Source organism: Phyllobates terribilis, unplaced genomic scaffold (assembly GCF_046119375.1).
Source record: "Phyllobates terribilis strain yellow unplaced genomic scaffold, ASM4611937v1 Scaffold_11__3_contigs__length_659146591, whole genome shotgun sequence".
In the NCBI taxonomy this organism is placed as follows: Eukaryota; Metazoa; Chordata; class Amphibia; order Anura; family Dendrobatidae; genus Phyllobates; species Phyllobates terribilis.
In genome coordinates, this window is record NW_027362771.1 from 306710531 (window position 1) to 306726437 (window position 15907).

Genomic DNA, 15907 nt, shown 5'->3' on the forward strand with positions numbered 1-15907 from the left:
TTTGTGAGCCAGTGTGTTATTCATCTTGCTTTTCTTATTACTATGATTTATATATTTGCCTTCGCCCTCATTTACCTAGAAAGTGATACTTTTGCACTATTACTGTTCTGATCACCACCTATACAAAGAGAGGGTGATTGAAAAAAAACACCTGAAAGCCTTAGAACTTTTAGGGTATGTGCACACGTCGTCTTTTTCAGGTGTCGAAAAACCACCACAAAAGAATGAACATTATTCAAAAAGACATTGCTGGGCACATGTTCAGTCTTTCGTTAGTTCTTTCAACCACATCACAATTAAACCATGAAGTGGTTAAAAGATTTAACATGTTCATTCTTTGAGCGGCTTCATTTGGAACCTGCCCGCTTTCTATATTGGAAGATATAGAACTAAGATGCCGATGGTATGAAAACGACTGCTAAACTGCTGTTGCAGTTGCTTCAGGAAAAAAAAAAGTAAACTTTTTCCTGACGTGGCTTTGTGAAAGAAAACGCCGGCGACTCCACTGTTTAATTAATGATGCACATACCCTTGAGGATCAAACAGGCCGTAAACTCTACTTTTTTTGTTAACCACACAATTCTGCAAATAACAGACATTGAGTCCCAACTTCAGCCCTTCTTTTTTCTAATAAGTTTTAGCTAGCATGAATGAATTACACTTTTGGATATTGCCAGTTAGGCCAAGTTTGACTTTTCAGTAAGTAATAAAAATGCCTTAAAACATTCTCTCTCTCTCATTATTCTGGCATTTGGCAAATATTAAAAATGATGGTAATCCTAATTGACCTAAAATCGGAAATGTTTATTTTGATTTCATGTCAGATATTGAGAAAAACATGCAGATGTGTCTTTTTATATAGTGTATGTAAACTTCTGGTTTCAACTGTATATACATTGTCTCATTTCTGTAATTCAAACCTTTTGGTTACAGTACTTTGTATCCAGGGAAATAATCCAAAAAGCTTCTCTCATGAAAAGCTTTTACTGCTAGCTACCACCTCGATTTGGCTTAGTCACTTTCTCCAAACCAAAAATCCTGAAGCTATCCAAATTACCCTCATATTTTTCTAAAAAAATGTCAAACTGCTCCTGAATATGTGATATTATCATTATTGATATTATAAATGTGTTCCGCAATTCTCTTTTTTAATTTGCGGCTTGTTAGACAACCACAAAACATGTGGGGATTGCCCATTGCCCATGTTAGTCAGGCCATCCCCACATGTTGGGTAGCACGGTTGCTCAGTGGTTAGCACTGCTGCCTTGCAGCGCTGGGGTCCTGGGTTCAAATCCCACCAAAGACAACAAATGCAAGGAGTTTGTATGTTCTCCCCGTGTTTGCGTGGGTTTCCTCCAGGTTTTCCAGTTTCCTCACACACTCCAAAGACATACTGATAGGGAACCTAGATTGTGAGCCCCAATGGGGACAGCGATGATAATGTATGTAAAGTGTTGTGAAATTAATGGTGCTATATAAGTGAGGAAAATAGAATAAAGAAATAATCCTTAATTATATAACTAAAAAATTCTCAATTGAAGAAATGCAAAAAATCTCTCAGTCTTTCCCATTTTGCTTTTCTACTTCAACTGCTCAGTTGTGAAAAGTTTGAGATATCAGTGATTCTTGACTTGAAGTAGATGAAAAAGGAAATCAAATCTTATATTAAATTTCCTAGAGATCACTCCTGAGATGTCCTGTGTCATGTGTATACTGGGTGCCTAAGTTAAAATGCCTTCATCAGCAAGTCTGTTAATATTCTTACTTCCATACTACTGAAACAGTAGTGTCTCCTTAGTGCCAGTTTGCCCTCTATTACCCCATACATCTGTATTGTCATTATTTTCTTTTGTCTTGGTAACTCGCTTTAGCAGCATCCATTCATAGGATTATTTAGAGAATAGAGTTCTGCTATTTAGTGAAGTAAAAATAAGTCAATCATTGCTTGCTGTCATAAATGAAACTTGAATACTGACAATACCACAAAAAATATATAAAAAAGGTAAAGATTTTTTGCATTCAGACAGCAATTCTTAGGCTGTTTATATTACATGTGATTATAATTTACCAATATAAAACACTTCTTTTGATCAAATATATATCTAAAATTAATTATCTTAAAGCAGAATGATAGAGCCAGTGGAACAGAAGCCCTCGGGAAAAGTCGAACCAGAAGGATGGTATCTGAAGAACAAGAGATAATTGTGAGGCATACAATGTTTCGATTTTTTTTTTGTTAATGCAAAAGTTTGCAGCCATAATGCATAATTCTTTTTTTTAAGACTAATTAAAAAATGACACAAATTATAGTGGAACTGTTTTTTTTATACTGTTTTTTTGGGGGTAACTTTAATATATTTTACTTGTGGTACCATTTACTCTTTTGTTTTAAAAGTCATACCCAGGTCCCCAAGGATGGAGAAGAAAAAAGGTATGTAATGTGCCAACTACAACTGGAGCAGTGGTTCTCAAAGAAATAAACAATAGTTAATGTTTCATATTTCTGGTAGAGTGAACATTCAGAAGAAGAAGGCGAGATGATCACTCCTTCCAAGAAAGAAAAGGTTGGTCTTGTGCTTATAGAATCCTCCCAACATTGTTTTCCTCATAATTTGTAACTAAATATGCCATGCAGTGTAGGTATGGTAATATACTTACTGATAACCATCTTCCCTGATTTCCAGTGCCACTCTGGACCACTTCTAAGTCACGTGACGTGAGCGCTCTTCTTCTTTGCCAGCTCACACAGGGACCGCTGCGTAGGGCGGTGCTCATTTCTCAATGTAAGAATATGGAGACTCAGAACTGCTCCAAGAGGACCAGAGCACTGCTGGAAATTGGGGAAGATAGCAATTACATAGATAGATAGACAGGATAAGGGAAAAATTGTTGGGAGTGCTTCTTTAAGTTTTCTTTTTGTATCCAAGATGTACAATAGACTAATTTGCTAATCATCATTTGCCAGAACCTAAATAAGAATATTTGAATGTTAATAATATCTTTTTTAAACTAAAAGCGTAAATATCTAAATCATTAGAATATAGTCTGTATTTACCTTAATTTGTTAAACTATTTACTACAATAGGAGGGAAAGAGACGTTCAGGACCTCATCGAGACAGAAATCAGAAGGTAATTTTTAATTCCCTAACCTGCCGAAGTCCTATTCTGCTTATTATAAGGGAAGTTGTCAACAAATATATACAACCTCTAAACCGCCGCCATAGTGTAATACAGAATGGTAATAGGTTTCTAAAAATGTCACTATTTGAAATCTCATTAAAAAAAAGAATAAAGTTAAATGTGTAGAATCATGGGATTCATGCAGTTGTGGCTTTATTGAAATCCCCCAGGCTAGGATACATTACAAGTCAGCGCAAGTGGCATCTAGTGTATATGCAGCTGAAGCCAAGATCAATACATTTTGCTTTACTGTGCATGTGCTGGATGCCACTAGAACTGGCATGTAAAGACATATCCTGGTCTATAGGATGTCAATCAAATCAAGATGAACTTGTGACTGGCTGCATGACTTTTTTGGAAGATTAGGAGCACCTGACTTATGACTCTTTAAGGGTAGTACATGCTACATTTTGAACCTATTTTTTTTCTTTAACGCTGCTAGGGACATTTCAAAGAGTGACATCTAAAATATACTTGTTACCGTCCAGTTAGGGGCAGTATCAGTGTTGACAGGTTGCCAGCTTAAATGCTACAAGGAAATGCCCAATGCTTTAAGGAAATTATATTTACCACTAAGCTACTGTGCTCACTATAGACTTAATAATGCTTGATTTTTCTGTGCATGTAAAAAAATAAACTGAATAAATATTAGTGGATTAAATGCTGTGAAATAACTAAATACATTTAAGAAAAGCATTCTAAATTTCCTGCTGTAATGTTTCACATTATTTGCATTTGTCACCCAGGGTGAATCAGGGGATTCTGGAGATCCTGGCATTCCTGGGCAGAAGGTACGTTTTTGCAATTTCTCCTCAATTAATTGTTTAAAAAGATACAGTATAATTTACTATTTATTAAATCATAAAAAAGAAAGTTAATAAAGACATTGATTTATGCTCAATATTTATGAGCAAATTCATTGTTTAACCACTTCGCGCCAGAACCTGTTTTTGCCTTCGTGACCGGGCCAAATTTTTCAATTCTGACCACTGTCACTTTATGAAGTAATTACTCTGGAACGCTTCAACGGATCCCGCTGATTCTGAGATTGTTTTTTCGTGACATATTGTACTTCATGATAGTGGTAAAATTTCTTCGATATGACTTGCGTTTATTTGTGAAAAAATCAGAAATTTGGTGAAAATTTTGAAAATTTTGCAATTTTCAAATTTTTAATTTTCATGCCCTTAAATTAGAGAGATATTTCACACAAAATAGTTAATAAATAACATTTTCCACATGTCTACTTTACATCAGCACAATTTTGGAACCAAAATTTTTTTTTGTTAGGGAGCTACAAGGGTTAAAAGTTGACCAGCGATTTCTCATTTTTACAACAAAATTTACAAAAACATTTTTTTAGGGACCACATCATATTTGAAGTCACTTTGAGGGGTCTTTATGACAGAAAATACCCAAAAGTGACACCATTCTAAAAACTGCACCCCTCAAGGTGCTCAAAACCACATTCAAGAACTTTATTAACCCTTCAGATGCTTCACAGGAATTTTTGGAATGTGGAAGAAAAAAATTAACATTTAACTTTTTTCACAAAAATGTTAATTTAGACCCAATTTTTTTTATTTTTGCAGGGGTAACAGGAAAAATTGGACCCCAAAATTTTTTGTGCAATTTCTCTTGAGCGCGCTGATACCCCATATGTGAGGGAAGACCACTGTTTGGGCGCACTGCAGGGTTCGGAAAGGAAGGAGCGCCATTAGACTTTTTGAATGTAAAATTTGCTTGAATAATTAGCGGACGCCATGTTGCATTTGGGGAGCCCCTGATGTGCCTAAACAGTGGAAACCCCCCACAAGTGACACCATTTTGGAAACTAGACCCCTTAGGGAACTTATCTAGCTGTGTGGTGAGCACATTGGGAGACATAATAAACAAATCAGTAGCAGGTGAAGAATTGGTTTTATTTATTTTTTACGCCGTTCCTCGTGCAGTATGAGTGATTAGACGACCTTATTCTTCGGGTCGGTGCGATTACAGAGATACCAGATTTATATCGGGTTTTTATGACTGACAGCTGTCACACACTAAAAGACGCTTTTTTTTGCAAAATCTAGTTTTTGCATTGCCATATTTTGAGAGCTATAATTTTCCCATATTTCGGCCGACAGAGTCATGTGATGGCTTGTTTTTTGCGGGACGAGTTGACATTTTTATTGGTACCATTTTTGGGTACGTAACATTTTTTGATCACTTTCTATTCCGTTTTTTGGGAGGCAAAATTAACAAAAACTAACAATTCAGGAATTGTTTTTTGAGTTTTTTTTTTATGCCGTTCTGCCTGTGGTAAAAGTGATCAGGTATCGTTATTCTTTGGGTCAGTACATTTACAGCGATACTACACTTACAGTATTTTTTTTATGTTTTGTAGCTTTTACACAATAAAACAATGCTATACAAAAAATATTTTTTTTGCATCGCTTTATTCTGAGCACTATAACTTTTTTATTTTTCGGCTGATGGAGCTGTATGGTGGCTTGTTTTTTGCAGAACAAGATGACGTTTTCAGCGGTACCATTTTTATTTCCATTTTGCTTTTTAATCGCATTTTTTTCCACTTTTTGTTTGGCGATATGAGGAAAAAGCATAGTTTTTTGCTCCGTTTTTTATTTATTTTTATTACGGTGTGCACAGAAACAGTTAATTAGTGTGACAGTTTTATAGCTAGGGTTGTTTCGGACACGGCGATACCAAATATGTGTACTTTTTTTATTTTTGCATAAATATACGGATTTATCGGTTTAATATTTTATTTATTTATTTTTATTTATTTTGTAATTTTTTTTTTAACTGTTTCAAAACATTTTTTTTACTTTTTTTTTACATTTTTACTTAGTCCCTGTATGGGACATTAATTTTTATTTTTCTGATCACTGATCTCATGTAATGTAATAGACATATATTACATTACATGAGATCTTCGCTGACTGTTTCAAAGTCAGTCTCCTGCCTGGCTTCAGCTGCAGGCTGAGCCAGGCAGGACACCATATATGGCAGATCTGGAGGCGATCATGTGACCTCCAGCTGCCATAGCAACGTCAGGTCCTGGAAGGTATAAGGGGGCCGTCGGAGAGGTAAGTGGACGACCCCCTCTCCTCCTGCTGTCTTCTATATGCCGCGATCACTATAGATCGCGGCATATAGAAGACAGCAAAGGGTTAACATCACTGGGACCTGATCCAATCAGGTCCCGATGATGTTCCCTGTCAGAGCTATTGCTCTGCACCGCACCCACAGCGCTTGCAGGACCCTGGGGGTCCTGAGCGCTGCGGGACCACCCACCGTTTTTAAACGTCCACGCTGCACAGAGCCCAGGCAGCGCGGACGTTTATCTACAGTGGGCGGTCGGGTGTTGGTGTGAATCGATTTGCATGACCCAGTGTAACAGGTCAAATTAACCCCTGTCCAGATTAAACCCGGGTATTGTTTGGACCAGGCTGTTTTATCTAAGAAGTGTGGAACCCCAATAATATTGTCAGATGTATGTAGCCGATAGGGTTAAAATATAACTTTTACTTATTAAAATTCAAAACACATAAAAAAGACAAAAAAAACACCAAAGTGAAAAAATGGACTAACAGTTAGACAAAAAAAAATAGGTATACCAATAAGACCATAACTCCTTATGTTTCCCAATGGATGAAATATCCAAACAGTAAATTATTGCCCTAGATATGGTCTGGCGCGATTTATATTTTTTATTATTGGATGTCCCCCTTTAAGAAACTCGGTAGTTTCTTATCACTTATAAAAGTTATAGTTTGGCCCAGGCCAGTGGTTCTCAGGTCTTTCATACAGTGGCCACAGATTACTCACATAGACTGTACTGGGTCCTGAAAATCGTTTTGCACCAACTCAGCTGTTTAGGAAACAACAATAATGTTATACTGTATATTAAAGGAAAACTCTTTAAGCTGCATTGCTTCTAAGAATTTAAATCTTTCCTTTCATTCGTTTGCCTTATAAGGGGTGCCCAGAGAAAACAAATTATTGCCTATTCATGCACCGATCGGCAGAAAGGGGCATTTTTATCCTTGTTAGCATGAAGTTGCAGTGCACACGCTCCATTAATTCCCTATTGGGCTGCCAAGTGCTACACTCTGCTTTTTCCAGAAACCCCATAGACAATGCAGGAAGCAGCGATCAAACATGCGCACTATCACTCCAATCTAATAGGGATAAAACTGCGTCATCAGAGATAAAAATTAACCTTTCCGCCCATCTGTGGATAAATGAAAAATTGTTTTCACTGGAGAAAGCTTTTGATTAACTATTATGTACAGTAATTCTGTTTGCGGTGCTATGTCAAAATGTAATTTTAATCTGTGAAATAATAATGTTAATATAAGAGAGTTAGAACTCCAAAAAGGGGCGAACTCCCAGAGTCCTGGGGGAATAAGCAAACCTTGTGGGGGCAGTAGGAGCCCTTCCCCAACTTCTTTAATTAAGGAAAAATTGTACGTCAAAATGTCTTATAGCTATAATAGTGCTTACTAATAATGCAAAAGTAGCCAGATGTGACCAGATGTCAAACTCTCATTTTTAGGGAGAAAAAGGAGATATTGGTGAAAAGGGACAAAAGGTAAAACATATCTGTATCAAGGAATTGGGGAGAGGGGGAGGTTTAGAGCTGTTAACGCTGATAATATGGAAGAATCCGTTGCTGTGATTAGAAACAAGTGGGTGCCGTACCTGCTGGTGATTGCAGCTGACCGAGGGTAAAAACAAAGGTAGTTTCTGGCACAATCGACTGGATAAAAAATATATGTTTATTGAATCAAGTTAAAAGTCCATTAAAAGTTAAAAACCTTAACACCTTTTAAGTTGATTCAATAAACTTTTTTTTTTATCCAGTCTTTTGTGCTGGAAACGACCTTTGTTTTATCTCTATATCTGTATCTACTTTGTTTTCATCACTGTATGTTCCATCATAAAGTGGTCTTAGGAACACTAGGTCAGAATTGACAATGTGATGTAAGTAAAAATCTGGATTTTAGTTGTTTCTCAAAACTATTACAGATAGCATGCAGCATGTGGGAAGAGTATTAGGCAAAATGTGCAAGAATTCTGGCAGCCATTGTGCAAAAAAGTATAGAAAACAGCGTGTTCCACTTTATTATATGTTCAAAACACTTCTTATACCTCAATAGTTTCAATAAATGTCTAGAAAGAGGGGGTTTGGTTTAGGGGAGTTAATCTGCTTCGAATCAATTATCGATTTATTCCCAAAATACATATACTGTATAGAGATTATCAACCATCTTTTGGCATAAGGAAGAGAAAAGGTTTTAACATGTCTAACAAGTTGCACCCAATTTACCATATGTAAAATGGCTTCTTACCAATCGCTGTGTGACATGGTTCACAATGGAGTAAATGTATGAAAGCATTTATTAGTCAGAGTTTGTTATCATGGGTCTTTTCAATGAAAAAGGATGCCACAAACACCACTGCATATTTTCTTAATAATATTACTGTATTTTTTATTTTAGGGAGAACCAGGAGTTGGTCATAGAGGCCCAGTGGGTCAGGCCGGACCTCCTGGTACTAAGGTAAAGCTGCAAACTGATTCACTTAGAGAAGCCAAAAGTGGGAATTTAAGTTGACTAGTCGCTGTAATTTTAATGCCAAAATACTATAGCAAGTTGGTGGTTTAGAGCAATCCTTTCCATCAAAACCTGTTTTTTAAGCTTTGTGATACCAAGATTATTAATGATTTTCCTAATTTTAGATTGGCCAGCAATGGTCATGCAGGCTGCAAAGCTTCACAAGGAGGGCAACCGATACATACGCTAAGAATTTCACAGCCACTGCTAATTTCAATGTAAAACTGGAGGGTCATTTTAAAGGGAATCTGTCAGCAGAATTTCACACCGTAAACTATTTATACACACGTGGTCAAAATTGTTGGTACCCCTCGTTTAATGAAAGAAAAACCCACAATGGTCACAGAAATAGCTTGAATCTGACAAAAGTAACAATAAATTAAAAATCTATGAAAATTAACAAATGAAGGTCAGCCATTGCTTTTCAACCCTGCTTCCACAGAATTTAAAAAAAAATTAAACTCATGAAATAGGCCTGGACAGAAATGATGGTACTCTTAACTTAATATTTTGTTGAACAACGTTTTGAGGCAATCACTGCAATCAAACGATTCCTGTAACTGTCAATGAGACTTCTGCACCTCTCGACAGGTATTTTGGCCAACTCCTCATGAGCAAACTGCTCCAGTTGTCTCGTGTTTGTGACGCACCCCTGGGCCTTCGACGCGCGGCATCGCGCGCACGGGAGCTTACTCGGAGCCGGATCTGTTGAGGGTTGTAGTCTCGTGGCGGTGACCCGGTCCGTGCCCAGGGAGTCAAACTGAGCGGCGATGTATTAGCGGTAGATGTTGGACGACTACGCCACCCGTTGAATGCAGCGAAGGAGCTGCCGCTGCAGGGCAGACCGCTGAGGCCGGTGGTAGGATTGTGCAGCGTGATAGTATCACCCCCAACGGGAGGGGTATGGCCTCAGGGCAGCCGACGTGGATAATGGGGGTAGCAGGAATCACTCAGAGACGATGCGGTGTAATTCAGGGTCTTTACTGGTGATAAAGATAGACCCTCCCGGAGTACTGGCTAGCGATCGGGACCTGGTCAGTCCTTGAGCAGATGGGATCTCCCCTGGCCAGGCGGAGTTGTAGGCCTCCCAAACTGACTGTACTCTTCTGGCTACCTTGCTAGAGGCGGGTATAAGTAGCCCACGTCCCTGAGTGTACCGTGTGGTGCTCACCCGTATGGCCGGTGACTCGGGGCCTTCTAGTGGCGTCCGCTCCACGACGGCGGTGCTGGTCCCACGCGTGTGACCGTGCCTTGGGGTTTCTTGGCCAGAGGACCTGAAATCCCCTGCCGGGCGGTTTCTGCTGCTGGGTAAAGATTAGTCCCCACAGCCTCGGACTCCGGGTCCGGTGATAGCTTCTCAGTCAGGGCGAGCTTTGCAGCTGCCAGCCCTGACTCCTTATAGCACTGCTCCCACAGAGCTCCTGATGTTCTTTTCCTAGATCTGCTTCTCTTCTCTGTCTCTACTTCTTCTCTACTCACTAACCCTGCCTCAGCCCTAGGTTTATATAGGGGAAGTTCTTCCCCTCCCAGGACTGGGCAGGAGGTGTGGCATGCACAGGATCCCTGACCAAGAGACCTCCCACCTGCTCTCAGACATAACATTGCTGTTACTGTGGAAACCAGACCCCTGGGGTGCCACATTCCCCCCTAGTGAAATTTAGTACTCCGGGACTAAACATATTTTTAAACATAACAAGGTATAAACAATAATAGTACAATAAGAAAAACATATAAAGATGGTCACGGCGTGTCCGCAACCGGGTGCAGTTTTTGAAGAAAAGCAAGGTGTCCATTTCACCAAAACAGGGAGACGTAACCAGGTAGGGGTCTGTCCTGCCCCGAGTCCTTAACAGTCTTTAGTCCATTCCTAGGTTACGCTCCAACCATGTACAAGGATTCCCGGTAAATCCACCAAGGACTCCTATAAATAACTAGAAACACATAATTATACACAAGCAACAAGAAAAACAGGTAACCACAAATAAAACAATTTATACACTTCAAATCCTCCAACGTGCGGGTAACTGGCCTCTAGTGGCCCTAGTGGACCTACGGAGCTGACTGTCTAGCCCTGAACTACAGGGTGTAGGAGCTGTCAAGGGTAAACTGGGCAGCTGTCTACCGGCTCTTTGGCTCACTAGGGGTACGGCAGGCTCACTATAAGCAGAGGGTTGATCCTCCTGTTCTGCTTGTGTGGAGTCTTCTGCCTCCTGGACCGGCTGCTCTTCCAGCTCTACCTGTTGCTCCGTAGGCACTTGGGATGCTGGTTGGAGGAACGTGAGGACGGGTACCACAACTGCACCATTGACTTGAGTCCAGGACCGAGGGAAGTCTCCGAGCACAGTACTAACCATATCTTCCCTTTCCTCTACGGGTCGATGGTCTTCTTGTTCCTCTTCAGGGTTCCGTAGCTGTTCAGGACACTTCTTCAGGTGATCCCGGGATACAATGGCTATGGTCTCCCCTCCGTCTTTACTGATGGTACAGACTTTCGGGTTCTCGTGGCTTGAGGGCAGTACGGTGTACGGGTCCTTCTCCCACTGGTCGTCCAACTTGTGGAGCCGTCTTTTCCTCTTCAAGACCTGGGGAACAGCGGGAGCATACTGGTTGTAAGTTTTCTCTTGTCTCTCCCTAGCCTGACAGAGACTTCGCTCCACGCTCTCCTGTACTTTCCGGTACTGCTGCTGCCTCTCTGTGTCCCAGTCTGCCTCTGGTGAAGTGTCCTCGGGTGTCAGGACTCCCATTTCCAGGTCAACAGGTAACTTACCAGGTCTCGACCTCATTAGGTAAGCCGGGGTACAGTTGGTGGAACCTACCGGGATGTGGTTGTATAGGTCCACCAGATCGGGCAGCTTCTCAGGCCACAGACTGCGTTCTTCCAGGGGCAACGTTTTCAGGAGATCCATTACCACCTGGTTCATTTTCTCACAAAGTCCATTAGTTTGCGGATGATAGGGTGTCGTCCTTATCTTCCGGCAGCCATACAGATTGCAGAATTCCTGGAAGACCTCCGCTTCAAAGGCAGGTCCCTGGTCCGTCAGCACTTGGTCCGGGTACCCGTGTGGGCGGCAGAAGTGCTGCTGGAAGGCTCTAGCTGCTGTTTGAGCCGTTAAGTCCTTAACGGGGACGACAACCAAGAACCGGGAGTAATGATCCACAATGGTTAACGCGTAGACGTAGCCACTTCTGCTTGGGGTCAGTTTTACATGATCCAAGGCTACCAGTTCCAACGGCTGCCGGGTGACGATGGACTGCAGGGGAGTCTTCTGGCTGGCGCGGTCCTTCCTTCTTAGGTTGCACGGGCCACAGTCTCTGCACCACCTCTCGATGGTTCCCCTCATGCCTACCCAGTGGAACCGCCCACGCAGCAGGAACTCCAGCTTCTTCCATCCGAAGTGTCCAGCCCCGTCGTGGTATGCTTCTATCACCATGGCTGCGTCTCTCCGTGGCACCACTACTTGCCAGATTAGTTCATGCGTCCGGGAGTTAACCATTCTGCGGCACAACTTCCCCTTGTAAAGGAACAGTCGACTCTTCTCAGCCCACAGTTGCTTGGCTTCCTCCGGAGCGTCTGGGTCAAGGCGAGCCTCTGGCCGAGTCAGCATCTCCTTCACCAGCCGGACGGCAGGGTCACTGTCTTGCGTTTCCTCCCAGTTGTAGTGAGGCAAGGGGTTAAACGTAGCGGCTTGCTTACTCCTTACCCGATGGGAATACTGGATAGTCCCATGACGGTGGAACGCGGGGAGTTCGACTTCTTCCAGTCCCTCTGGATCTTCTCCTACGTCCGGTAGGTTTGGCATCCTGGACAGGGCGTCCGCGTTGGTATTGGAGCGTCCTGCCCGGTATTTGATTGTGAACTCGTAGTTGGACAGACGGGCCATCCATCTCTGCTCTAGGGCACCGAGTCTTGCCGTGTCCAGGTGTGTCAACGGGTTGTTATCCGTGTACACGGTGAACCGGGAAGAAGCGAGGTAGTGCTTAAAGCGTTCGGTGACTGCCCACACCACTGCCAGGAACTCTAGCTTAAATGAGCTGTAATTCTCAGGGTTTCTTTCGGTGGATCGCAGTTTTCGGCTAGCGTAAGCGATTACTCGTTCTTTCCCCTGCTGGATCTGGGACAGTACGGCTCCTAGCCCGATGTTACTTGCGTCGGTGTAGAGGATAAAGGGCTGGCTGTAATCAGGGTACGCCAGGATTTCATCCCCCGTGAGGGCCATCTTCAGCTGGCGGAAGGACTCTTCTTCTAACTTCTCCCATTTGAAGGGCGGCTTCTGGTTCTTGGCCTTCCGGGACTGGCCTATCAGGAGGTCCTGCATAGGAGCTGCCTTTTTGGTGAAACCGGGGATGAATCTGCGGTAATAACCTACCAACCCGAGGAACTGCCACACTTCCTTTACACTGGAGGGACTTGGCCATTCCTTAATTGATATTATCAGGGTCGGGAGCCACTCCGTCAGCGCTCACCACGTGTCCCAGGTACTGCACCTTTGGTTTCAAGAGGTGACACTTGGAGGGTTTTACCTTTAAGCCGTAGCTTGCCAGAGCTTCGAACACTTCCGCCAGGTGTTTCAGGTGGTCCTCATAAGTCTTGGAATATACGATGACATCGTCCAGGTACAACAGGACCGTCTCGAAGTTTCTGTGGCCCAGACAGCACTCCATTAATCGTTGGAAGGTTCCCGGTGCGTTACAGAGTCCGAACGGCATGCAGGTAAACTCGCTAAGTCCCATCGGGGTGGTGAATGCGGTCTTCTCCCGGTCTGCCTCTGCTACAGGAACCTGCCAGTACCCGCTAGTGAGATCCAAGGTAGAGAAGAAGTTAGCAGATCTTAAAGCAGCCAAAGACTCCTCTATCCTTGGTAAGGGGTACGCATCCTTGTGTGTGATACGGTTGATTTTCCGGTAATCTACACACATCCTCATGGTGTTGTCTTTCTTTTTGACTAAGACTAGTGGAGCTGCCCAGGGGCTACAGCTATCCCTGATCACCCCAGCCTCCTTCATGTCCCTAAGCATCCCCTTGGCGTGTTGGTAGTGTGCAGGGGGTACGGGTCGATACCTCTCTTTTATGGGAAGATGGTCTCCCGTGGGGATGTGGTGTTCTACCCCCTTGACTCGCCCGAAGTCTAACGGGTGTTTACTAAACACTCTCTCGTACTCTTGAACCACCCGATAGACTCCCTGTCTCTGGTGTGAGGGAGTGGAGTCAGTACCCAAATGTAGTTGCTGACACCAGTCCTCCATTGTTTCCTTAGAGCCGTTACTTTCCTCCGGGGAAGATGGAGGCAAGGGTTCTACGGACTGTATGGAATTTTGATTGATGGTATACAATTTGGCTAGCGTGGCATACCGGGGCAGGTACACTTCCCTCTTCCCGATATTTATTATGCGAACGGGCACCCTCCCATGGCGTACATTGACCACCCCCCGTGCTGTCAAAATGGTGGGCCTACTGTCTGAGTAAACTGGTTCTACCATTGCCTGGTAATCTCTACCTCTCAGACCAATAGCTGCCCGGCACCAAATCATCATTTCACTTTTTGGGGGCATGGCAATAGGAAAAGGGTCACACATTCTTACGCTACCAATCTCACCACCGGAGAGTTCTATCTGTTGCCGTCGCATCGGGAGCTTACTCGGAGCCGGATCTGTTGAGGGTTGTAGTCTTGTGGCGGTGACCCGGTCCGTGCCCAGGGAGTCAAACTGAGCGGCGATGTATTAGCGGTAGATGTTGGACGACTACGCCACCCGTTGAATGCAGCGAAGGAGCTGCCGCTGCAGGGCAGACCGCTGAGGCCGGTGGTAGGATTGTGCAGCGTGATAGTATCACCCCCAACGGGAGGGGTATGGCCTCAGGGCAGCCGACGTGGATGATGGGGGTAGCAGGAATCACTCAGAGACGATGCGGTGTAATTCAGGGTCTTTACTGGTGATAAAGATAGACCCTCCCGGAGTACTGGCTAGCGATCGGGGCCTGGTCAGTCCTTGAGCAGATGGGATCTCCCCTGGCCAGGCGGAGTTGTAGGCCTCCCAAACTGACTGTACTCTTCTGGCTACCTTGCTAGAGGCGGGTATAAGTAGCCCACGTCCCTGAGTGTACCGTGTGGTGCTCACCCGTATGGCCGGTGACTCGGGGCCTTCTAGTGGCATCCGCTCCACGACGGCGGTGCTGGTCCCACGCGTGTGACCGTGCCTTCGGGTTTCTTGGCCAGAGGACCTGAAATCCCCTGCCGGGCGGTTTCTGCTGCTGGGTAAAGATTAGTCCCCACAGCCTCGGACTCCGGGTCCGGTGATAGCTTCTCAGTCAGGGCGAGCTCTGCAGCTGCCAGCCCTGACTCCTTATAGCACTGCTCCCACAGAGCTCCTGATGTTCTTTTCCTAGATCTGCTTCTCTTCTCTGTCTCTACTTCTTCTCTACTCACTAACCCTGCCTCAGCCCTAGGTTTATATAGGGGAAGTTCTTCCCCTCCCAGGACTGGGCAGGAGGTGTGGCATGCACAGGATCCCTGACCAAGAGACCTCCCACCTGCTCTCAGACATAACATTGCTGTTACTGTGGAAACCAGACCCCTGGGGTGCCACATTTGAAGGTTGCCTTTTCCAGACGGCATGTTTCAGCTCTTTCCAAAGATGCTCAATAGGATTTAGGTCAGGGCTCATAGAAGGCCACTTCAGAATAGTCCAATGTTTTCCTCTTGGCCATTCTTGGGTGTTTTTAGCTGTGTGTTTTGAGTCATTATCCTGTTGCAAGACCCATGACCTGTGACTGAGACCAAGCTTTCTGACACCGGGCAGCACATTTCACTCTAGAATCCCTTGATAGTCTTGAGATTTCATTGTACCCTGTACAGATTCAAGACACCCTGTGCCAGATGCAGCAAAGCAGCCCCAGAACATAACAGAGCCTCCTCCATGTTTCACAGTAGGGACAGTGTTCTTTTCTTCATATGCTTCATTTTTCCATCTGTGAGCATAGAGTTGATGTGCCTTGCCAAAAACTTCCATTTTTGTCTCATTTGTCCATAGGACATTCTCCCAGAAGCTTTGTGGCTTGTCAACATGTAGTTTGGCACATTCCAGTCTGGCTTTTTTATGATTTTTC

General features: G+C 43.5%; 1 protein-coding gene across 1 annotated transcript in view; it reads left to right on the forward strand.

The window, feature by feature from the left end:
* Positions 1-15907, forward strand: part of LOC141167259 (uncharacterized) — a 705047-nt gene that overhangs the window by 400872 nt on the left and 288268 nt on the right. Inside the window, exons 69-74 of the mRNA XM_073654695.1 lie at positions 2396-2431; positions 2511-2564; positions 3086-3130; positions 3928-3972; positions 7746-7781; positions 8692-8751. Of these exons, the coding sequence (XP_073510796.1) occupies positions 2396-2431; positions 2511-2564; positions 3086-3130; positions 3928-3972; positions 7746-7781; positions 8692-8751 (276 nt within the window). The remainder of the gene's footprint in view (positions 1-2395; positions 2432-2510; positions 2565-3085; positions 3131-3927; positions 3973-7745; positions 7782-8691; positions 8752-15907) is intronic.